The 26,219-nt window shown below is 33.7% G+C and overlaps 1 protein-coding gene across 3 annotated transcripts in view; it reads right to left on the reverse strand.

Moving 5' to 3' along the window:
* LOC6040753 (protein spinster) overlaps nucleotides 1-26,219 on the reverse strand; it is a 65,561-nt gene that overhangs the window by 6,325 nt on the left and 33,017 nt on the right. For 2 of the 3 annotated variants that reach the window (XM_038261907.1, XM_038261905.1), the window contains exons 2-5: nucleotides 14,015-14,372; nucleotides 9,012-9,338; nucleotides 8,257-8,518; nucleotides 4,236-4,334 (exon numbers count right to left, since the gene is read on the reverse strand). In XM_038261907.1, coding sequence (XP_038117835.1) covers nucleotides 4,236-4,334; nucleotides 8,257-8,518; nucleotides 9,012-9,338; nucleotides 14,015-14,372 — 1,046 coding nt within the window. Of the gene's footprint in view, nucleotides 1-4,235; nucleotides 4,335-8,256; nucleotides 8,519-8,676; nucleotides 8,939-9,011; nucleotides 9,339-14,014; nucleotides 14,373-26,219 lie in introns of all 3 variants that reach the window. The other variant, XM_038261906.1, reaches the window with a different exon arrangement.

Here is a 26,219-nt window from a genome sequence, read left to right on the forward strand (position 1 = left end):
CTAACATTTCAATCGGGCCAAACATTCAATATTACGCCCATTTGAAATGTTAGTCTTGATTTAAATTTTTTGAAAATATTTTTTTCGAAAAGACCGGAAAATTTCACGAATGTTTCATGTTTTAACATTGTAAATCGGACCTATAGTTGCTGAGATATCGACATTAGAAAATGGTGGGTTGTTTGGGTGAGACTTAGAAAACATAAATTTTCCTGTTTTTTAACCTTTGCATGGCAATATCTCAGCAACTAAGGATCGTATCAACAAAGTCCGGAAAAGCAAAATATAGAGAATTTTCTCAGCTTTTCAAAAATATTTTTTTCAATAGTGGGCAAACATTGGCACTATTTTTAAAAAATGAAAAACTGCGACTATTTTCAAAAAAGTTACCTAAAAATGGTTATAACTTGGAAACGGTGCACTTTATCAAAAATTTACTAAAGTACTTTTTGATTGCAAATTCGATTTTACATCGAAAAATAAAGTTGAAAAATTTGCGACCAATATTTCGATTTTTTGAAAAAATCTGTATTGATTCAAAAAATCATAACTCGGTCAAAGATTTTTTGCCCATTCTGGAAATTTCTGAAAAGTTGGCATTTGATGTTCTCTAAAACATATAAAAAAAAACTGGTGTTTTTTTTGCAAATCAAGTTTTAGTGACAAAATGTTTAATTAAAAATCATAAAAAAAATTTTTACCGTGTATCATTTTTTTTCAGTGTAGTCCATATCCAAACCTACAACTTTGCCAAAGACACCAAATCGATCAAAAAATTCCTTCAAAAGATACAAATTTTTGAATTTTCACATATCATTTTTGTATGGACAGCTTCCAAATTTGTATGGAAAATTATATGGACAAACTAATGATGCAAAATGGCTTCTTTGGGCATACCGAAGGCACCAAAAAAGTTTCAGCCGGATTAAAAAATACTAAAATTAAAATTAAAGAAAAAAGACCGATTCCGTAGAGAACTGCTCAAGTATACAAAACAAATCACAAAAAAATTGTAACTATTTTTTAACTATTTACAAAAATTGTATCAAACGAAGTAGAATTTTATTTCAAGGGTCCAGTAGAGATTATTGATCTTTTTCACAAAAAAACCGTATTAAATAAAACTACTCAGATTTACAAATGTTGCCATATGGGTTAAAATGCACGCAAAATATTTATATGATTTCATATATTTCGAAGGTTTAAAGTTTCAAGTGTAAAATTCTCTTAAATCATAAATGAAATGATTATTTTTATAATTATTTACAAAACTGCAATATAGATGACAAACCTTGATTTTTTTTAATGCATTTATGTAGTTAAAAGCTATGCAAAATTATATATGCTTGTATTTCAAATTATAGAAATTTGAGAATATGAAAAAAAGTTTTGTAAAAAATTGAGAAATGCACACCAAAAACTTTAATATTTTATAAATTTATACAAAATATGCGTCTTTTGATACCATTGTAACAAATTATGAAAATAAGAGTATTTTATTTAATATACCAAATTTTGTGTCGTTTGATAACAATTGCAATTTAAAAAAAATATAAAATGTGAAAAAATACCGTATTTTATGAAATTTGAAAAAAATTGCTAATAAATTACAAACAATGGGATAATCGAGTACGATAAAACCATCGGAGATAACATTATAAAATGGGGACTACAGTCTGAACGATTAACATTTATTTCGGCTAACTATATCCGTCTTTTCGGCAACATCTGATTGGTTTTTTTTAAAGTGGTATTAAACGATAGATTCCGACCGTTTGATTGAAATTGCTCGCATTATATTAAAAAAAAGTTGTTCTTCTAAACAGAATATTTGATTTTGACAATGCCAAAAACTAGACAAAATAAAACACAAATCACTTGTTATAAAACAGCTCATTTACCCGTAAGAAAAAATACATGGTTGTGCTTGAACAGCCTCAGCCTCCTACTTTGAAGATGTAAACAAAGTAGGACCATTCAAAACTCACGTAACGTATTATCTCTTGTCGTAACTCAGAAAAAAAACTTCATGAAATTTATTCTTAACAACGGTTTAAAAAAAGGAATGTAAAGGCATTAGATAGTCATTTTTTTTTTTTGCAAAAATCGGAAGCAAGTTGCTTAAATTTAAGGTTCAAATTAATCTGAAACGGAAATATAAATGAAAATTATGCCAAAAAATATGATTCTTCACTTAGATGTCCGTTTTCTTTTTTACCACTTTTTGATCTATTTAACCCTTTTTTGCTCTTATTAAGGTTGTGGTTTTGAAATGGTAGTCACAAATTACAAATGGTCGAAAATCGGAAATGGACTTCATTTTTATTTTTTTATTTGACTGATAGGGGAAATATACCCTTTCTAATCAAACACCTATCTTCGTCATATGGAGAGTTTGATGCTCGATTAAAGCTCCAAAAATACTTTTCAGGCTATAAAATTACCAGCAACAGCACCGCCTCGAGTAAGCACGCAAATTTATGCCACTTACTGGCCAAAAAGATCAAATTTAATGCAATTTTAATCATAATTTCTATTTTGCGAGACCATTTCTCATCATTTTGGTGGCACACACATCCACAAGATCCGAGGTTAACTGCTTAACGAAAGTCGCCATCAATATCTTTTCACTTGCGCTAACGATTTCAAAGCGCTTAAGATATAAAATTGCTTCCAACTACCGGCAACATGTTCTTTTGACCATTACTTAGTCACTCACTTGAAAAATAATCCCGAAAAATGTAAATAATTAGCAAGCACCATCAAAAAAACAAACGCGCTAAGTCTTTTGACGTTTCAATTTTGAATACCGATTCTAATCGAAGGCTGAAGAAAACCGAGCGAGAAGCGAAGGCAAACAAAGAACAAAGGGTGGCCACCAACACCACCAACATGCTGGTGCAGCGCCTGTTAGAGTGAGCAAGTGCTGCCAGGAAACTTTCGCTATAAATTTCGTGAGTGTTCGCTTAAAATTTCATCAATTTTGGCAGCACTAAGCAGACCCGCTGGAAGAAAAAAAGAACTAAGCTGAAAATAGAAAAATGGGCGTGGCCCAATGCACTCGACTGATTAGAATGTATAACCTTTAATAAAAGTGAAAATAAACAGAAATGTTCACAAAAAGTAACTCTACTCGTTGGTGTACTTGGTTTTAGTGAATTTCAAGGAACAATCCAGATTATCCAGCATCATTCAAACACGACCGCTTATTAGGCTTAAAATGGGCATATTCCCCTACTTTCCAGGCGGCTTTCCTATCGATTATCCGAAGGCCTCGGAAAAATTTCACTCCGGGTAATCGAATCACGATTTTTTGTATTATTTTGGGTGGTGGCATGAACCATAAACTACTCTAAAATTATTTAGAATGTTTGAATCCAAGATGGCGGCGAAAATGGCGATGAACATATTGGAAAAAATGCATTATTATAATCTGAAGAGCCATCAAACACACAATTTTGACCAAAATTGAGTGGCAGAACTCGAAATTGGTGTTAAAAGTAAAAAAATAATGATTTTTTTTTGGTCCTGATTTGATTATTCGATGCACTATAAAATCCTTCGGATAATGGAACTTCGGATAATCGAGTCTGGACTGTAATTGGTTTGCCCATACAAGGTCCATACAAAAATGATATATTTGAAAATCTGGAAGGAATGTTTTGACTAATTTGAAAAATTTAGCCCCATTCTTTCATTTCTTGACTGATCATTTTTTAAATTTGCTTTTGAAAAATAACTAACAAGTTTTTTTTTGCTGAAATAGTGCAGCTTTAAGTTATTATCCTCTTAAAGTTCGATTTAAAGAAAATATCAAATAACTATTTACAGCGGATTCGAAAAAAATCTTGACGATTTTGGAAACATTTCAATGTTAACAAATTTGACAACATAGAGTTACCGGATAAGCTTACAGAATTTTTATAAGTGTATAACTCAAAAAATTGTAATTTTTGGCATGCTAATTTAACTTTGCATTTAAAAATGGTGTTGATTTGCTAGAAATTCTAAAGTTGAAAAAATAGATGTTTTCAAAAATTAAAAATTTACGGCGAAATTTTTCACCCATTCTTCTTTATGGCTCAGAAGTCCCCCGAACATCTCAGAAATACGGATTTTATGATTTGAACTTTAATTCATTATGACCCCGAATGATTTATTTTTAATGTTGCTAAAAAAGGGAATCGAAAAGTTTACTTAAAAAAATTGTCATTAGCTAGTCATAATCAACTTACCACTCCGACGAAGTACGGACTGCCGGCATCACCTAACGCGTGCGAAATCAAAATCTGGAACGCTTCCGCCGTGGATCGTCGCGTCGGCACTACGACATACTGTGGAGGGGACGAAACGCAACAAAGAAACGGTTAGCATGTGACACTTCTTTTTTTGTCACGCAACAACTCGTGACGTGACGAGGTTTCGCAAATATTCTCACAGAGGGACGACGCAACATTTTTGGTTTGGCGCAGCTAAAGAATAATCTAGTGGTCAACAGATGCCGCTAGTGGTCACTACGGGGAGCAATGTGAGGGTGGGTGGCGTTGAAAGTGAAGCACTTTTTGCGTGTTAGTTGTGTGCGTGTGTCTAACTTTGGCGATCTCTTGTGGGTCTTGTTGGAAGCGTCTTCCTTTCATCCTTCACACGTTGTGGTCAGGAATCCGGCAAGTTTTACGCGTTAGTTTAGTGCAAATTAAATTAAGGAATACAATTTGTTAGACTATTAATAAACTATAGGGTTCTGATCTACCGAATTGATTGTTAGTAATTTGATCGCGTGATGCTTCTAACGTACAGTTCTACTATTTTTCTGCTTAAAAGTAAACATCTTACAAGCTAACACTGTACCGCTTAGCTAATCTCGTTTTGCAACGTGATTTTGCCGCATCAATTGGGCAAAATGTGTAAGACATCTTACTTGTGTTAACAAGAATTTCAGCTAAATTTCGATAATTTAGAAGCATTTAAAATTTCAATCCTTTGAGGGAAGCAGTACTTGAGTAAAGCAAATCAAACTTTAATTAAATTTTGGCTGTGTGAATGGTTAGAAGGGTGCAACATAAAAGCTTTCAAAAGTAATTTAAAAACTATCGCATTCTTACTCTGTTGGTGTGTGGTGATGGTTTAGTTAGTTTCTTCAACTTGATTGTTCAACTTTCCAAAAGTTTTTACAAAAAGGGGGTAACCAACAAGCAGAAAACCGGAAATGAATTTTCGCTGTTCGGATAGAAAGAACGCAGCAAGTGTAGAAAGCACGAACACATTTTATCGGCGGCGGCGTCTGCCGTGCGTTTGCAAGTCATGTATTTTGTGTTCTAAGGGAGGGTGGTCGAACAATTTATGTTGGCGCCGCCGCCGACGCCGGTCGACCGCGGCCGGTAACATGCGATTTTGATCGTACGATTTTAATTGCTTGCAGCCAAAGTTTAACAGAGGGGTAAATGTTTTTTTGCAGATTTTAATTGAACAGTAAGATTGAGTTAAGCTAGAATTTTTCAAAGCCTAACTTAGAGATTATTCAATAATGACCATTTAGAAAATGAGTGCAACACTTTAAAATGCTTCGAAAAATTACAAAAATAAAAGAATTTCTTGGTTCATGTTGAAAGCATTTTGTAGATCAATATTTTATTTAAAATTATACATATCAGAACAAGCCGTACGATGCATCCTTGTAAAATGACATTTATTTTCCTACAACTTTGTTTTAAATAAAATCTTACACAAGGAATTTTAATCTTGACCAAAATTCACTATGCTTCTAATCAAGTGATGTTTTTTTTTTAATTTATCAACTTGAGATTAATTCTTAAAATCTGACCACGATAGTTTATTAATTACAATCAATCTGTTTTGATGTAGTATAAAAATAATCTCTGGAAAGTCAAGTATTTTTACTCTTAAAAAATTTGATATATCATAAACAAATTTTTTTTTTACGTTTTATAAAAAAGTTTTAAATTAACAAAATCGTTCAAAATTAAACCAAAACATACGGGTTTTTCTTTTAGATTAAAAAGTGTGGCATAAACTACAACTCTTTTTGGTAAATAGGGGTAATTCTCTGCAAATTTGATTTGATTCTAAATTTTATATTTTTCTGATTTGGAGATTTTTCCAAGCATTCCCTCTGGCATCAGAAGGGCTACAAGGGCCGAACGAAAAATTCCGAGGGGACCACCAATTTATTAAATTTTCTCAATAAAATGAAAAATAAAAGTTTCGGAAATTTGTGTCAGGAGCTTTTTTTTCAATTTTCTTTCAATTGTGACTTGAAATTTCACATTTTTTTTTAATTTAAAACACTTGAATTTTGCATCCATTGACCCCTCGGTAATTTAGGTTTGTTTTTGTCTATTGACGTTTGTCTGCTATTTAAGTGGGCTACAGCCCAGCTATCAAGCATCCAGTTAAAAAGCAGCCCATCTTAAAAAACGTCAGTTACCGAACAAGTACTGTATTCGAAAAATCAGATTCTCGAGAAGGAATTTTCTGATCGAGTTGATGTCTCCGACAAAGTTGTAGGTTATGATTTGAACAATTTAAAAAAAGGTTAAGGGGAAAAATCTCAATGTTTTACCACTCAAAGTTAAATGCTCAAAATACGTATTTATTTAATTTTCGAAATTTTTGAGACAGATGAACGATCAATTGACTGATTTATTAAAATAAACTAATCATTATAAAATTAAATTAAAAAAAAATGTTCATCTAAAACATTTATAAATTTCTAAACATAAGTTTTCATTGCCTGGTTTAAACTGGAAAATAAAGGGAATTGCTAAATGTAAAATATTACTTAATTATTAAATTTTATCTGTGATTTATTTGATAAATAGCTATGATGAATTGTAAATGAATATCATTCTCACCAAAAATCAAAATATTAACCAATTCGAGTAAAACAATATTTTATAAATTTTTGATATTGTGAATTTTGATATTTAATTTGTTTTAATTTATCAAGTTGTAATATTTTGTTGATTTTGGTTTTTAAATTAAACTTTATTTAGCACTCATATTTATGAAATGAAGATGAAGTATAAAAAAATTAAATTTTCAAAATGCAAAAAAAATATGGAATTTGATTTGATAGCAAAGTTGCAATTTATTTTTTGTTATTTTTTATAAAAAAAAAAGTTAATCAAACATTTAAAAATAATACTTGCAAAGACTTAAAGAAGTTAAGTCAAGTAGGAATAGTTTCAAAGCTCTTTTTCAGATTGGGTTTTTTGATTTTTTTTTTCTCTTTTAAGTTTACTGTTTCCGTATTATTTTAATAAATGTAGTAAAAATATACCAAAAATGATTGATCAAAATTATTATGAATGTATGTGCAGACAGATGCCATTATAATCATCCAATATTTATAAGAATTTTAATGTAATAAATAGCTCTCAGATACGTTAAATTTGTGCTAGAAACTTTAAATATTAAGTTAAGTGCTCAATACAAATATATATTACAATTGATTTAAACATTGTACAAAAGGTTATACAATTATTCAAGATTGCATCTTTTGCGCTAGAGTTCAGGATGGTGAAAAATATGGCAATTTTATTGTATGGATGTAAAATGGCAACTTCTAACCAATAAAAAAGTACAAAGAAAATTGTGTGTCTGAAAACGTTGAGAACTTCTCAACATAAAACATTCAAATTCATCTAAGTTAACCCATCATTCCTTAATTTATACCAAACCCTCAGAAATTTTCGTTAAAATATAGATGAATTAGTAATTTTGGAAAAAACACTTATTCAAAGAATGTGTGAACTAGTGTAACAAGATTAGAAAACTGCCTAAAAAATGAAAATGTTTCTAAATTTCATTAGCAACATCATTATTCACATCATAGAAATGGATTGTTAGTATAGTGCAAGATGATTCACAATATTTCATCATTTTTTGATAATCATTCTTGAAATCAATAAGTTTTGACAGAAAACGCATATTTACAGCAAAGAAATAAGTTAGTTTTAAACCATCCACCAACAGTGTGAGAAAAGAAAGGATTAAGCCACAAACAAAAAAGCACTTTAGACAAAACAAAACAAAAAATAACAAAACAAATAAACGAAAAAATGTTCACGCATACAACGTTGTGCTTGAAAACAAAACTCTGTGCAATTGTGCGCGTTGAACCAAAAGTTGCAGGTGTGCCGAAAAGAGGACCAAAAAGTCTCGAACTCTCTCTCCCTCTCTCCTCCTTGAGTGAATATTTGCGATCTCTCTCTCTCCCCGAACCAGGGTTCTTACCAGCAAAATATCCGCCACAATTGCCCAATTGAGGTTCAGTGCTAGCTCACCGAAAAATACTAGAACGTACGCGAGGGTCGCGTTCGCCGAGACCGTGAGCATGGCGCCGGCCAGCAGCGGTGCACTCAGGATCAACCCGACCGCACAGATGTACGGGTCGGCCCGCGGGTACTTGCGGTTGAAGCGTTGCGACAGGTACGACCCCAGCGGCACCCCGATAATGCCCGTGGTCATGGTGATCGCACCGAAGATGAACGACACGCTATTTGAGGTGGGAACAGTACAGAGAGGTTAGTTGTGTGGTCTACTTGGAGTTGCTAGCTAGTTCTAAATCGAATTTAAAGTTGGAAGCGTATCGACGGGTGGTGGTCTCCTCTGGAAGAATATCTGGCGGCACTGTGCCGGGGCGTGGCTTCTTACCAGCAGCATGTCCGCCACGATCGACCAGGTCAGGTTGAGGAACACCTCGGCGAAGAACACCAGGAAGAAGCACCAAGCGCCGCTGTAACGGGTCACCACCAGCGCCAGATAGATCATCGGAGAGCTGCAGAACAAACCTCCGGCGCAGATCAACGGATCGCACGTCGGATAGAGGGGACGTAACTTGCGCGCCATAAACGACCCAGCCGGAACGCCGATCAACCCTGCCGTCATCGCTATAATTCCAAACTTGTACGATACGCTTCGTGTGTTCGATTGAGGGAAGAAACGTTGCACATGATTAACCTGAAACGACGACCCAGCCTAATACTTACTCGTTCAGGGTGATGTTTTCGTTGCCCGGCTGCGACACCAGCCCCAGATAGATGAACTTCGGTCCCCACCAGGCCAGCGCTCCGGCCACGAACGCTACGCACGTGAAGCCGGCCGTCGACAGCATAAAGGACGGGTTGCGCACGATCGCCTTGATGTCCTCGCTGTACGAGGTGGCCTGCATGTGGTGGGTTCCCTCGCTGGCACCGCGTTCCGGGTCGCGCAGCATGGCGATCAGCACGACGGCGATCACGCCCAGGACGGGGGTGACGCGCAACGCCCACACCCAGTTGCCGAAGAATTTGGCCGTCTCCGAGCCGACGATGTAACTGTGGAAAAAATACCATGCTTAGTAATTTGCTTTAATCAGGGGTGTATTCTTAATGACAATGTTATTTGTTTCAGCGAAAATCGCTTAAAATAATTGACTGTGTATTTTTTTTTAGTGAAGACCCCGTTGTGCTTTGTTTCTACACCTAAACGAAAAATATATATCAAAATTTGCAACAGGAGATTTGCTGCAGAAAATGATACATTTTATAACAGTTTTTGCAGCGAGCCCGTGTGCCCGTGTGTAAACATGTCAGCGATCTGCAGTTCTCACCAACACATATGTGCTTCTCTCCAGAGAGAACAATATGTTGGTGCTCTGTCCCAAACAATTCATCAAACGTCCATGACGCGGTGACAACCAAGAAGTTGATGGTTCAATCCTCGTTCTATTAAGATTTTTTTTTTCTCAGCATCAATAATCAGTAGTCGGTAATGTCGAAAATGTCGGTGACGTGTAAAAATGCCATACCCCTATATCGCAAAAATGCATCAGGACAGATTTCATGCAGATTCTGATATACTTTCATGCAGTCATGCATCATCACAATCATGCGACCGTCGTTTGGGTGTCCTATAAGCTATTGTGTTTCATGTGTTTATAGGATCTATTCAAAAAAAAAAAAAACCCCTAGAATTATATTTAGCATGTTTGCATGTTTTTAAACATTTTAAACTTTTTTCGTTGAAATATCAAACCATGTAAACCTGTATTTTTTTGGATATTAAGGATTTTGGAATTATGAAAAATTGAAAAATATTTTTTTAACTGTACAAAAAGATTATTATGTTAAAAATAAATGCAGAATTTATTTGAAAAATTAAAATTTTGTTGATTTATTTTAACAAATTTAAACAAATTAAACAATTTGAACAATTACAAAAAATAAATAAAAAATTTCAAAATTTGAACAATTTTAACAACTTTAGAAAATTTAACAATTTCAAAAAAAAATAACAATAACCGTTTGAAAAAATACAATTTTAGAAATTTAGATCCATAGTCCACGTAACCATTCCAATAAATTTAAAATACTTCAAGAATTTTAAAGAAACTGAAGAATTTTAAAACTTTAAACGAAATTATAAAAAAATAAAGCATTTAATGAGTTTAAAGAATATAAAGAATTCAAAGAATTTATAATATTTATACAATTTAAAAAAAAAGAACAAATCAAATAAGATCATCAAATAAAAATCAAGAATTTATATTTGTTTAAATCAAGAATTAATAATTAAACATTTTCCTACTTGTGATGAGCCTTTAGAATAACCAATTGTGTCGTTATACAAATTTATCAACACGCAGCTGAAAGGACCTCCAAATCTCTATTAGGTCTAATTACAAAACAAATTGTGAATTCATTATTTAGTTAATAAAAACTGAATTGAATTGACTTCAATTCAAGAACTTCAAGAATTTTGAGAATTTTGAAAATTTATAGAATTTGATGGATTTTAATTTTTTTTAAAGAATTTTAATATTTCTAGAATTTCAAGAATTTCAAGAATTTTAAGAATTTCTAGAATTTCTAGAATTTCTAGAATTTCTAGAATTTCAAGAATTTCAAGAATTTCAAGAATTTCAAGAACTTCACTGCCCATGATCGCATCAATGTCCCATATGCATTTTCATCGTTTTTGAGTTAATGATGCAGTTTGGTTCTAAATCGTGTGCTCTTTCAGAAAAGCCTATAACATCCAGTACTTTGTTCTAGAAATCAGGAGAAAATCCAGTTTTTTCATGAAAACTTAACACGTAGCCTTATGTGTGGGACAAACTTCAAATGCGTTTTTCTCAACTTGCTGTTTTTGCATATGGGACATTTATGCGAACATGGGCAGTTCAAGAATTTTAAGAATTTCAAGAATTGCAAGATAACAAGAATTTCAAGAATATCAAGAATTTTAAGAATTTCAAGAATTTCAAGAATTTCAAGAATTTCAAGAATTTCAAGAATTTCAAGAATTTCAAGAATTTCAAGAATTTCAAGAATTTCAAGAATTTTAAGAATTTCAAGAATTTCAAGAATTTCAAAAATTTCAAGAATTTCAAGAATTTCATGAATTTTAAGAATTTCAAGAATTTCAAGAATTTCAAAAATTTCAAGAATTTCAAGAATTTCAAGAATTTCAAGAATTTCAAGAATTTCAAGAATTTATGCGAACATGGGCAGTTCAAGAATTTTAAGAATTTCAAGAATTTCAAGATAACAAGAATTTCAAGAATATCAAGAATTTTAAGAATTTCAAGAATTTCAAGAATTTCAAGAATTTCAAGAATTTCAAGAATTTCAAGAATTTCAAGAATTTCAAGAATTTCAAGAATTTCAAGAATTTTAAGAATTTCAAGAATTTCAAGAATTTCAAAAATTTCAAGAATTTCAAGAATTTCATGAATTTTAAGAATTTCAAAATTTCAAGAATTTCAAAATTTCAAGAATTTCAAGAATTTCAAGAATTTCAAAATTTCAAGAATTTCAAGAATTTCAAGAATTTCAAGAATTTCAAGAATTTCAAGAATTTCAAGAATTTCAAGAATTTCAAAATTTCAAAATTTCAAAATTTCAAGAATTTCAAGAATTTCAAGAATTTCAAGAATTTCAAGAAATTTCAAGAATTTCAAGAATTTCAAGAATTTCAAAATTTTAAGAATTTCAAAATTTCAAGAATTTCAAGAATTTCAAGAATTTCAAGAATTTCAAGAATTTCAAGAATTTCAAGAATTTCAAGAATTTCAAGAATTTCAAGAATTTCAAGAATTTCAAGAATTTCAAGAATTTCAAGATTTCAAGAATTTCAAGAATTTCAAGAATTTCAAAAATTTCAAGAATTTCAAAATTTCAAAATTTCAACAATTTCAAAATTTCAAGAATTTCAAGAATTTCAAGAATTTCAAGAATTTCAAGAATTTCAAGAATTTCAAGAATTTCAAGAATTTCAAGAATTTCAAGAATTTCAAAATTTCAAAATTTCAAGAATTTCAAGAATTTCAAAATTTCAAAATTTCAAGAATTTCAAGAATTTCAAGAATTTCAAGAATTTCAAAATTTCAAAATTTCAAGAATTTCAAGAATTTCAAGAATTTCAAGAATTTCAAGAATTTCAAGAATTTTAAAATTTCAAGAATTTCAAAATTTCAAAATTTCAAAATTTCAAGAATTTCAAGAATTTCAAGAATTTCAAGAATTTCAAGAATTTCAAGAATTTCAAGAATTTCAAGAATTTCAAGAATTTCAAGAATTTCAAGAATTTCAAGAATTTCAAGAATTTCAAGAATTTCAAGAATTTCAAGAATTTCAAGAATTTCAAGAATTTCAAGAATTTCAAAATTTTAAAATTTCAAGAATTTCAAGAATTTCAAGAATTTCAAGAATTTCAAGAATTTCAAGAATTTCAAGAATTTCAAGAATTTCAAAAATTTCAAGAATTTCAAGAATTTCAAGAATTTCAAGAATTTCAAGAATTTCAAGAATTTCAAGAATTTCAAGAATTTCAAGAATTTTAAGAATTTCAAGAATTTCAAGAATTTTGAAAATTTCAAGAATTTTGAAAATTTCAAGAATTTTGAAAATTTCAAGAATTTCAAGAATTTCAAGAATTTCAAGAATTTCAAGAATTTCAAGAAATTTTAGAATTTAAGAATTACAAGAATTTCAAAAATTTCAAAAAATTACAACAATTTCAACATTTTTAAGAATTTTTAGAATTCAAGAATTTTAAGTATTTCAAGAATTCCAAAAATTTCAAAAATTTCAAGAATTTTAAGAATTTCAAGAATTTTAAGAATTTTAAAAATTTCAAGAATTTCAAGAATTTCAAGAATTTCAAGAATTTCAAGAATTTCAAGAATTTCAAGAATTTCAAGAATTTCAAGAATTTCAAGAATTTCAAGAATTTCAAAAATTTCAAGAATTTCAAGAATTTCAAGAATTTCAAGAATTTCAAGAATTATACAAATTTCATGAATTTTAAAAAAATTAAGTATTTCAAGAATTTCAAGAATTTTAAAATTTTTAGAGTATCAAGAATTTTAAAAAAATTTCAAGAATTTAAAAAATTTCAAGAATTTATTTTTTTAAGAATTTTATGAATTTTATACATTTTTAAAATTTCTAAAATTTTAAAAACTTCAAAAATTTCAAAAGTTTTAGAAGTTTCAAAAATTTTATAAATTTCAAGAATTTAAACTTTTTAAGAATTTTAAGAATTTTAAAAACATCAAAAATTTAAGGATCTAAAATATTTAAAAAATTTAAGAATTCATAAATTTCAAGAATTCCAAGAATTTAAGAATTTTCAAAAATTTCAAGAATTTTAAGAATTTTAAGTATTTTAAGAATTCCAAAATTAAAAAAAGCAAAAACTTTAATTTTTTAAGAATTTAAAGCATTTCATAAATTTCAAGAATTCCAAGAATTTCAGAATTTTTAAGAATTTCAAGAATTTTAAATTTTTTAAGAATCTTATGAAATTCAAGAATTTTAAGAATTTAAATTTGTTTAAGAATTTCAATTAGAATTTCAAATTTCAAAAATTTCAAGAATTTTAAGATTTTTAAGAATTTGTTTAGTTAAGTACATCAAAAACATTAAAGATCTGACAACCCTATAAAAAGTTATAAGCAAACAATGTTGAGATTTAGGGTCAGCACACCCATACAACTTCAACTCACCCAAAGCCCGACCCCACCGGGATCGCAAAGTAAAACAGCGCCAGCATCTTCGATCGCATATCACCCACGAACAGATCCGAGATGATCGTCGGCGCGATCGTACTGTACGACGCCTCGCCGATACCGACCAGCGCCCGGAACGTGATGAACCACCCAAAGTGGTTCATAAACGAGCCCAGCAGCGTCGTCGTACTCCACAGGAACACCCCCAGTGCCATGATCCACTTGCGCGAGTACCGATCGCCGAGGTAGCCGAACACGGGCGCACAGATCATGTACGACAGCACGAAGGCCGTCTGCAGCAGGCCACCCTCGTCATCGCCGATCTGGAAGTGCTCCTGGATGTCCGTTAGCACGCCTGGAAGAAAAAAAATGAGAGGGAAAAATGGGGTTGAGTTTGGTGTTGACGGTTTCGAGCTCTGGCAGTTGATATGATTAGCACTAGGTGAGGATTTTCGTGTATAAACTAGCAATTAGGACCGAGATCTTGTGATTGGTACGTGACGTTACCGAATTGGTCCCATGACGCGGCTGTAAATCAACTAGAGACATCAATTTCCACAAACGATTACGGGAGTGTGTTACAAACTTGGAAGAGGAACAACTTTATGAGCTATGCAAATCAGGGTGCAACGGCAGCATAAACTGTTTACAACTTTATGATGGGGCCATAAAGAAGATCAGCTGAACAGCTGGATCTATTTGGTGGACGTTTCAGCGGACTTACTTATGTTTCCAAATAAAGTGTTACGAAATCAACTTTTGCTGAGTTAAAGTTACTTTTTTCAAAAAAAAATTTCAATTCATTATTTTTGGTTTAATTGTAAAATTGTTGAAAAAAAAATTAGAAACAATTTTACCATACATTTGAATGTTTTAAATTTATTTTGTTAATTGGTTGTATGACACTGGCTTTCGATCCCTGAACGACTTTAGTTTACATGCAAATTTCAACTTGTAACCGTAACAGATCGTTAAAAAGTCAAAGATCGCCATCCGGAGTAGTTTGTCTCTACTTGGTTAAGTGGTCACCATCGCATTTATTAGATCATCATCCGAAAAGTCCGTAAACAGTGCCCTCTCGCCGGGATCTCATCATCATCTGTCCGAGTTAGTTTTTTACGACTCAACAGTAGACTGCTCTGGGTGTGAAAAATTGGGAGCACAACACCGCACTGACTAGCTGCACTTCTGCGTAAAATGCGTTTTCTTTTATTTTTAGACAGAACTGCATTCGAAAAACTTGGGCGGCTGAAGTTAATATGAAGAAATTCGACTTGGGACCACCCACAAGTTCCGAACGCACTTTAAAACCACTTTTCTTGTGGGGGGTTTTTTAAGCCACTTTCGAAGAAGGGGTTTCGATTTCAGATAAGTCAATAACGTAGGGAAAAGTGGGTTCTTCTAGCTATTAGAAGTTGGTAAGGGTTAACGCCGCGGCACGGCCCCAGAACGATTATGGCTTTTTATGACGGTGTGGTGCATCCACCTACCTAGGGGAAGAACTTTGAAAAGTTCTAGCGAGGAGGGGGAGGGTGATCCGATTTCACTCGCTGCACGAGGCGGCCTACGGCTTGTTTGGACAATTAATTGCAGTCAGGCTAGCGGTGTGATGATCTGGACCAGTCGGTTCCAACTTGGCAGAATATAAATTAGCTCTTAATAGGGTTTGAAGGGAAAGGAGGGTGGTGTGGTGCATCGTCAAGGTTCTCGGCGATGAACTCGGGAAAACCTTGTCAGATGGTGCACGAGAATGCATTTAGATAAACTAAGATAAATGTTTGGATTTCATCAACTATGGATTTTCGGAGAGCACATCAAGTGTGTGTGTGCGCATCTGTTTGTATGTTTGTAAATCCAATGTTTATTGTGTTTGGATTAACCGTGGAAAAGGTGATTTGTTAGTTTTTGGGTTCTAACAGGGGGAATGCATTTTTGTTTCATTAGGTATTAATGGTTTGGAATGATGATATTTATCTTGTCATATGAAAAAGTTTTGTTTTGCTTTCTTTTTAAGTGGTAGAATGCTCTAAATCACGCAGCTTGTTGACATATTTGTTTAGTTTACGACACACATATCATAAGCATCCAGGAACAATGTTGTAAATTCAAGACGATTTACAAATCAATATGAGTAATTTTGGAAATAGAAGTAATATTATATTTTTAATTTAAATTCAATATTCTGGCTTATGAGAGTTGAAAATATTTGAAAATAAATGCTTTAAGCATTACAAAATAAAATTCTACAAAAAAGTATTTACGAAGATGCTTTTCGTTGGAGAAATACGACAAGTGCTGAAAATAAAACATTTTTTGCAGCGAGTTCCATTCAACATTCTTTGAAATTCCGAAAAACTCCATTTGTATAGTACTTAATGTGAAATCTGTGTTTTTCGTCAATTCAACGGAAAGGCCAATATTTTTTGAAGTTTATGTCCCTCGACATTAACTTTGAAAAATATTTGTAATGGCTTAAAATGTAAACAAAATTGAAAAGTAGTACTTTTCGATACAAGTGCTGAAAAGTTCAACTCATCAGGTCCCATTAAAGTACATCATTTTCAGGGAAATTTGATCATCACTCTAAAATGCTCTGTATATTATTCAATTTAAAGAATATCGGTACCAAAATGTATCAGCAAATTCCGGTTGTAACCTTCTTGGAGGCATTGAAGAAATTTCTGTTCGAAGTCAAATATGTCTCACAGTTTATGTAATTTTCAAGGTTGTTAATCGAAAAAATTATCGTTTGACGATAACGATAATGGTTATCGTTATCGTCGATGATTCTATCGGAGATTATCTTATCGCCGATAATGGACGACGACTCATTTTTTAAATCTGTCCAAAATCGATTAATTTAACCATATTATGTTGAATTATCCTTTTCGCAAAATACCGTAAAAAAATGCTTCAATAAAGTGAAAAAGCACAAAAAATTCGCTTCGTTCGATACCCATATTGCTAATTATAAATATTTGAGTACTTTCGAAAAATACGGTATTTAGTATTTTTATTTTGCGTTTTCCCAAAAACGCTTTTAAGGTGAAAATGCAAACCAAATCTCGTTTTGCATATTTTGAAAATTTATAGTATTTTTGAAAAAATATGGTAATTTGTGAAATTTGAGTATTTAAAAAAAACACTCTAATAAAGTGAAAAAAAACATACAGAATTTCGCCTCGTTTGATATCCATAATCAGGGTTGCCACAAATACAGATTTATCTGTATTTTACAGATTTTTGAGGTGATGAGGTCATAAAGAATCTGTATATAAAGAAATACAGATTTTAATAAAAACATACAGATATACAGATTTTCCCGATTTTTTATTTAACATTCCAACGCCCAAGGCTCCAAAAAAGTTGGAACGGTAACTTCAACTCAATAGTTCTCGGGCATAACTCAATCAATCAAGATGATTCTTCTTTCCAGTGATTTGTTAGGATGTCTAGATGATTCTAGAACTTTGCAGAACTTATTTTGATCAAATCTGTAATTTCTGCGGTCAAAAAATCGTTCCAACTTTTTTTTTCGCGTGTAAAAAAAAAAAAATCGCCAGAAATTCCGCGGAGGCAGTCGTTTTCAAAAAAGGTGGAACGATGTTTTCGATCGCAGAAATTACAGATTTGTTCAAATCAAGTTCTGCAAAGTTTTAGGATCATATAGACATTCTTACAAATCACTGGAAACAAGAATCGTCCTTATTGGTTGAGTAATGCCCGAGAACCAGCGAGTTGAATTTACCGTTCCACTTTTTTTGGGAGGCTTGGGCGTCCGTGTAAGTTGGACATGCGTTGGGCGTTCCAGTGTTAAATTAAATAATTTTAATTCTTTAAATATTTTTTTTTCAATTGCTGGATAAGCCCAAACATTAAATTTTAGATTGTATAGCATTTTTATGCATTAAAAAATATTAAGAATATTTTGTTTTTTTTTTTTGAAAAATTGTTTAAAAATGTCAATACAGATTCCAAATACAGATTTTCGTCCCCCTGATACAGATATACAGATTTTTTACTTTCGAAAAAATACGGTAATTTGTGAAAAATTTAGTATTTTCAAAAAAAAAAAACTCTTGTAAAGTGAAAAAGCATGCAAAATTTCGCTTCGCTTATAACGAAAATTTAAGTACGCTCGAAAAAATATTTTGAGTACATATTTTTACTTTGAAATTTACTACATTTCCAAAAACTATATTTTTACTTTGAAATTTACTACATTTCCAAAAACTATATTCTTAGTATATGGGTAATTCTCTACCAACTCACACGAAATCGGGAAAAGTTGCCCCGACCCCTCTTCGATTTGCGTGAAACTTTGTCCTAAGGGGTAACTTTTGTCCCTGATCACGAAACCGAGGTCCGTTTTTTGATATCTCGTGACGGAGGGGCGGTACGACCTTCCATTTTGAACATGCGAAAAAAGGTGTTTTTCAATAATTTGCAGCCTGAAACGGTGATGAGATAGAAATTTGGCGTCAAAGGGACTTTTATGTAAAATTAGACGCCCGATTTGATGGCGTACTCAGAATTCCGAAAAAACGTAATTTTCATCGAAAAAAACACTAAAAAAGTTTTAAAAATTCTCCCATTTTCCGTTACTCGACAGTAAAAATTTTTGGAACATGTCAATTTATGGGAAATTTAATGTACTTTTCGAATCTACATTGACCCAGAAGGGTAATTTTTTCATTTAGAACAAAATTTTTCATTTTAAAATTTCGTGTTTTTTCTAACTTTGCAGGGTTATTTTTTAGAGTGTAACAATGTTCTACAAAGTTGTAGAGCAGACAATTACAAAAATTTTGATATATAGACATAAGGGGTTTGCTTATAAACATCACGAGTTATCGCGATTTTACGAAAAAAAGTTTTGAAAAAGTTACTTTTTGCGTTTCTCTTTGTTTCGTCGTCCGTGTCTGTCGCGGGTGACCATGAATGGCCATGATCGATGACGACCAACTTTTTCAAAATTGAAGGGGTCGTAACGCCCCTGCGTCACGAGATATAAAAAACGGACCTCGGATTCTTGATCAGGGACAAAAGTTACCCTTTAGGACAAAGTTTCACGCAAATCGAAGAGGGGTCGGGGCAACTTTTCCCGATTTCGTGTGAGTTGGTAGAGAATTACCCACCTCTAAACAAATCTATTCTTTAGAATTTCATTCAATAATAAGCATTTTGGAATGAACTTAAGAAGGTAGAAATTGGAGCTATTTTAGCATATTTTGCAACATTAGTTGAATAAATTCCTAGCTTTTTTCTGGATATTTATTCCTATTATAATTCAATTTACCATTAACCTCTTCGCCGATTTGCCTCACGTCAAAATCCACTTATCATCATCGTTGAGGCAAATACAAGCAACAAAAACAAACAACATCGTACGATTCTGTCCAACGTCACACGCAATCGATCAATTGCGAATGTGATAGCACACCCACCCCTTTTAATATCAGTAACGATACCGCAATGCACCCAAGTTGCGTTATCATTTCCGATACTATACGACTGTGTCGGAGATGAACCGAGTTACGGTAACTTTGCGGCCTTCAAGTTTCAAGTGGTGTCTCTAGAAGTTAATTGCCCCTTTTGATCGCCAATTATGAACTAATCAATCGACTCGGGCTGAACTGCAGTCAATCAAGGCACAGACCCGACTTCCTCGCTTGCAAAATCTCCGCGCAATTTGCCTAATACCTAAGCGTAATCGAGGTGCCGTTAATCGGCCCAAATTGGAAGAAAGTGATGCAACCTGAAAAGTGAGGGGGGCAAAATTCGTTTTTAAAATCATCGCACGCCCAACTGACTGACCGTCACCGTCACCGTCACGCTGTAGCACACCAAAGTACTATTTTTGGTCCCCTTGGCGCTTGGTACGCGAGTACCGAAGATTACCGGACCGCATCGATACGTTCGGGACTGTAGAGTGCTTAAGATTTTGAGTAAAAAAAAATTAGCTCAGATGTCTAAATTCGCATAGTGGAGTCATTTTTGGACACCCTAGTGTGGGAGACCACTTGGAACTTGAGAAATCTTCAAAATTCAGTAGCCGGTCGAGCCTTCTGGCACGAACAAAAGCGAATTGGACAATTTGGAAAAGGAGAGTTCAGCGCCGTATGATTAACTTTCGCTCTCTCCTGAGCGGTTTTTAAACTGCAAGTGCAAGCACTTGTTGGCACAGTTTCGGTCACTTTCACACAAAACCTCTCGGATGACCAAACTAGCCATAGTTGGCACGACCGGGAGCAAACTTTGTACCCCCACAAGAAGGCGCCGTCACTCAGTCGCGATTTAGACAGCTGTTTTTGTGTGTGTTTTTTTAGTTCCACGTAAACAACTGCGGCGGTTTGTGGCGTGATGTTTTCGTCTAAAACAGATTGTTTGTCGTTTCTGGCAAGGTCACACTAGTGGTGCGATGTTTTTGTTGGTCGAGTCGGAAAGCGCAGACTACTGCGCTCGCGGCGTCACAGGTTCAAGTCCCGTTAGAAGATTTTTTTCTTCGTTCATTGCAAAACCATTTTGGGATTAATAGCTCCCACTTGTTCGTACTTGAAACGCAACACAAATTAAAAACGCCTAATGGCCACGTCCACACGAACGACAGAGCTATTTTGGTAACCAAAAACAACAACAACAACCCGAGGCGGGATGTCGTAATCTTTATTCATTGAGTTTTTTTTTCATTTCTGCATGCGACAATCCGCAAATATGACCTAACCGCCCCCCGAACCGGTAACTCTAATTGCAGTCCGTCGTCGTCGTCGCAAGTGTCAATGGTCTTCTAACCTTAGTCGGGAGCAAAAGGTCTAATTAATGCCGTCATTATCTCAATCTGGGTGGAAAAGTTTGTGCAAAACATTAAAAACCGCACTGAGTTGAAAACTTGCCAGGATTACGAGACTTTTTTGTTGTTGCAATCCGCACCCATGTGCAAGAGTGACTAAGGTAGGGCGATCTGTGCTCGGCAGATCGTGTCAGCATCACTTCAAGCCGACTAAGGTGGACCAAATTACCTCCACGTCGTCGCTAGGTTTGCCGTGCCGTGTAAAAGTACACGTTGCAAATTTCAACAGGTTTTGAGCCGCGCACCATGTGCGCCAATACGTGAATGAAATGGACGGAAAAATGACTAAGCCGGTTCTTTTTCTAGTGACCGTTGGGGTGAAGCGGTACAACTCGTTTCTTCAAAAAATAAAAAAATAAAAGGATAGGAATGAAAAATAATCCGATATTGAAATCACATGCAGAAGTATGAGCATAAGGGTGACAGTTTTTCCGTGAACTATTTTTTTCTTCTGAAAATCCAGACCATAACCTACAACTTTGCCGAACATCGATCAGAAAGAACCCTGATCGAGTTACGTTTTCAAAGCACTTTTGTATGGACGTCTCCCAAATTTATCTGTAGAAACCAAATCTGAAGTTTTTTTGAAACCAAAAAAGCAAAAAAAAAAAAATGAAAATTTGGTTTATTGGACCATTAAAAAAAAACTCCAGAAATTTTTTAAATTGATCGTCAAAGTTTCCCCCATTAAGCATAAGCATAAGCATAGGTGCCCACCCGCAGTTGCTACTCCGTTATTGACCAGGACCTCCAGAAGTTACATCCACGAGCCGTGGAAGATAGGTGGGTGCTATCTTTCCTCGCTTCGCAACTTCTCAAAGGCCCCTATCATGCTGATCAATACCGGCGCCGGCTACGACCAGTGGTAGGGTCACGGGGAAGTGGATGGGAATGTTAGTCCGATACTTGAGTGATAGAGACCGCCCAATCGACTGCTTCTCCGACAAAGTATCACATGAGTTTTGAGGGGGTTAGTAGATGGGTATGAGGTCAGGATTCACGAGTGGCAGTGATGTGACCATGAGCATTTTGTTTATCGGTTGAAATTTTTAAATCTTAGGCAGCCGGCTGCGGAAAGATAGATAATTGATTATTTAAAAAGTTTTTTAATCGAACGCGTGCCAGCCGAGCAGCAGTGCTATGGGCTGGACTTATCAGTATAATTTTACTGTTTTTACATTTTAGATAACGCGAGCAAATTTCAAAAATAGTAAATAAATGACGCTTTACTCTTCATATAATCGATAGTTTGATGAGTAATTACTAAAACTGAAAGCTGGAATAAATTTTAACGATCATTTACGACGAAAATTATCGCGAAAAATCCGGACTGTGCGTCCCAAGAAGCACTGCACTTATGAAGGCATTATTCAATTATTATGACCAATCACCCCATGCACACAAACAGCGACACAAAAGAGACGAAAATTATCGCGAAAAAACAAGACTGATCGTCAAAGTTTCCTCCATTCATTAAAAAAATACAAAATTTAAAATCGCCAGGTAAAATTTTAGTTTATCTTCATAAAAATAAAAATAGGCATGAGATGCGTTACAATCAGGGATGCCAGGTTGCCAGATAAATCTTGTTTGAGTGACAATTTGAATTATTTTATTTTCTATTTCATCCAGACTATGTAAAATTTATGTATGTTATTTTGTGTTATTTTGTGAAGCTATAATGTATAAAAAGTGAAAATACACCATTTTTGAACACAATGTTGCTCATTACGTTGAGAAAAGTGGCTTGCCAGGTTTTTCCAGATTTTCAGTCAGATTTTTTTTCTGTTCGAGGTCCGTTTTTGATATCTCGTGACAGAGGGGCGGTACGACCCCTTCCATTTGAACATGCGACAAAGAGGTGTTTTTCAATAATTTGCAGCCTGAAACGGTGATGAGATAGAAATTTGGTGTCAAAGGGACTTTTATGTAAAATTAGACGCCCAATTTTATGGCGTATTCAGAATTCCGAAAAAACGTATTTTTCATCGAAAAAAGCACTAAGTTTTAAAAATTCTCCCATTTTCTGTTACTCGACTATTCGAATCTTCATTGACCCATAAGGGTCATTTTTTCATTTAGAACATAATTTTTCATTTAAAAATTTCGTGTTTTTATCTAACTTTGCAGGGTTATTTTTTAGAGTGTAACAATGTTCTACAAAGTTGTAGAGCAGACAATTACAAAAAAATAATATATAGACATAAGGGGTTTGCTTATAAACATCACGAGTTATGGAGATTTTACGAAAAAAAAGTTTTGAAAAAGTAACTTTTTGCGATTCTTTTTGTTTCGTCGTACGTGTCTGTCGCGGGTGACCATGAACGGCCATGATCAACGACGACCAACATTTTCAAGACTTTTTTCGTAAAATCGCGATAACTCGTGATGTTTATAAGCAAACCCCTTATGTCTACATATCAAAATTTTTGTAATTGTCTGCTTTACAACTTTGTAGAACATTGTTACACTCTAAAAAATAACCCTGCAAAGTTAGAAAAAACACCAAATTTTTAAATGATAACTTTTGTTCTAAATGAAAAAATGACCTTTCTGAGTCAATGTAGATTCGAAAAGTACATTAAATTTCCCACAAAATGACATGTTCCAAAATTTTTTACAGTCGAGTAACGGAAAATGGGAGGATTTTTAAAACATTTTTAGTGTTTTTTTTTCGATGAAAAATACGTTTTTTCGGAATTCTGAGTACGCCATCAAATCGGGCGTCTAATTTTACATAAAAGTCCCTTTGACACCAAATTTCTATCTCATTACCGTTTCAGGCTGCAAATTATTGAAAAACACCTCTTTTTTCGCATGTTCAAAAATGGAAGGGGTTGTACCTTCGCTCCGTCACGAGATATCAAAAAACGGACCTCGGATTCGTGATCAGGGACAAAAGTTACCCCATAGGACAAAGTTTCACGCAAATCGAAGAGGGGTCGGGGCAACTTTTCCCGATTTCGTGTGAGTTGGTAGAGAATTACCCAATACACAATTATGGTTGTCAGCAAAAAAATAGTATTGATTTTTTTTGCAGCTATTTGTGTAATTTAATGTTTAAATTGAAAAAGCAGACGAAATTTACGTAATTTTGTTCCACGAATCAGAAGAAGTAGATAGTGCGTTCATTCCGCGAATTCTCGGGATAAAATTTCCGGGATTTTTCCAAAACCGGGGAATCCCGAAATTCAGATTTGGTTGTAGTAACAGATGAGCAGTTGAATATTTAGTAACCGTTAAGAATGTTGAAGCATCAAATTTTGTATTCGGCATAAATCACCATTAATTTGGCTTATTAGTGAAAATTAAAATCTAAACTCAGAATTTCGAGAAAAAGGAGGAATTTGTATGGAAATTCCTCCTTTTTCTCAAGCTTGGGAGTTTAGGTGTAAATTTAATTTAATTTATTTAGTATATTTTACATACTTAAGACTGGGAATTATATTTCCAAATATTTATGATTTTAAATTTGAAAAAAAATAATATCATATCAAATTATTTTTCATCTAGCACCGTAATCTGCTATTAGGCCAATTATTTGCAGAAGGTTTTGAATGACATCGGTTAAACCAAGAACAGAACAAAACAACTAATACACTAATTTAGAAATTTATTGTTCTAAAATCTCCTGTATATATTCAGACTGCAGTTACTAACTTATAGATAATTTGTAAAAAAAAGGAAAGAAATTCACTTTAACGACCCCCGGGTCTTTTGTGGGCTCTGTTGCAAGTTTCTGCTCATTTCTAGGCGTCCGAAGGTTATGTGTGGTGAGACACCCTAAACCTCTTTTACGCAAATGGACCGACGTTTTACTTCCCCATCCGATAGAAGGCCAGGAGGATAAGGCGGGAATCGAACCCGCGCCACAAAGCTACTTAGGGATCGGCAGCCGAAGCCGGTAACAACCGCGCCACGAGGCCGATGTTAGAATATGTTTTAAATAATACATGAAATCCAAAAATTATGTTAAGTTTTACATTGACTGATATTATTATAATTGTTGTCGCTTCTTGTTTTTTACATTTTTTTAAATATGTTTTCTAGTCATGTCATATAAAAATGATTTAATTTTGACTCACATTGCACATTGGATAAAAAATTGAAGTTCATTAAAAATCGAAAGCACAACAAAGAACAAACAAAAATAATATTTTTTAATTCTTTTAAGCTATATAAAAGCTTTTGTCCTTGATAAGATCGTAGTGTAGATTATTATCAATTATTATTGTTGAGCTAATTAAAAGAGTTTAAGCTGCAACACATCACATATTAAATTAAAACAATGATTTTATTACTGTTTCAAAATTTACCGGAATCACGGGATTTTTCCCAGGAAATTCAAAACCCAAGAAAATTGGACACTCTAGATTTGCGGTAACTTTTTTTAAATTAGGCGAGGCCGTTACAAAAAAAAATCAAAATTTATGTCAAAAACATTGTGGAAAAGTATAAATTTTCGATACAATTGCTGAAAAAATGAACTTTTCAGTACTTAAATTAGTCCTTTTATAATGAACTTTTCAGCACTGTTATTTTTGGTGATGATAAGTGGGTATTTCGGCATTATAGAATAACAGGAAAAGTGAGTAATTTCAAAACGGAATTGCAAAAAAAAAAAGATGCAATCTATAATTTCTGTTCAAATATGTTTTGAATTTGAAAGATTTTTCAATTCAACTTTTTGCTAGTAACCCCACTAGCCCCAACGCACCCTACCTCAAGTCGGTATTGGTATCCGCAAAGATTCGCAACCTTCCCATTGCACCAACACAACGCAATCCTCTTCTCGCAATGTTTGACGCGGCTTTTGGCCGTTACGCGCCGCTCCGCGTGGCTCCCCCGCCGTCGATTGGAGGGGGGGTTCTGTGACGTATCGGCTTCTAATTGCACCCGATTGGTCGGTTTCGGATCGCGCCACTCGCGCTCAGCTTTGTGTGTGTGTGTGGGGGAGCAGACTCTCTCGTGTTTGGGTATCTTTGGGGGAAGAAGAATTTCCTACAAACGAAGATAAGCGATGTTTGCGTAATTGCTTTGTGTGTGGACGCGCGACGCGCGTGACTTTGAAAGTTTTGTAAGAAAGTATGGGTGTGACTGGGTCGTTATCGGTTACAGTTAATTGTAAAACTTTGCAAAAGTTTGACAAATTAAATGTCTGGCGAGTGCAGCTAAAGTAGATCGTCAATTCAATCATGCAAATTACTTAGAGTTGAGAACAACGTTTAAAAATAGCAACTAACAGATCGATGACATCACACAATTCAAATGAAAAATGCCAAAACGGTTAAGACAATGAAGAAAAGGTCGTCGTCGTCGTCGTCGTAACTGGGAGGTAGACACGACTTTGGA

The sequence above is a fragment of the Culex quinquefasciatus genome, chromosome 3, assembly GCF_015732765.1.
Source record: "Culex quinquefasciatus strain JHB chromosome 3, VPISU_Cqui_1.0_pri_paternal, whole genome shotgun sequence".
In the NCBI taxonomy this organism is placed as follows: domain Eukaryota; kingdom Metazoa; phylum Arthropoda; class Insecta; order Diptera; family Culicidae; genus Culex; species Culex quinquefasciatus.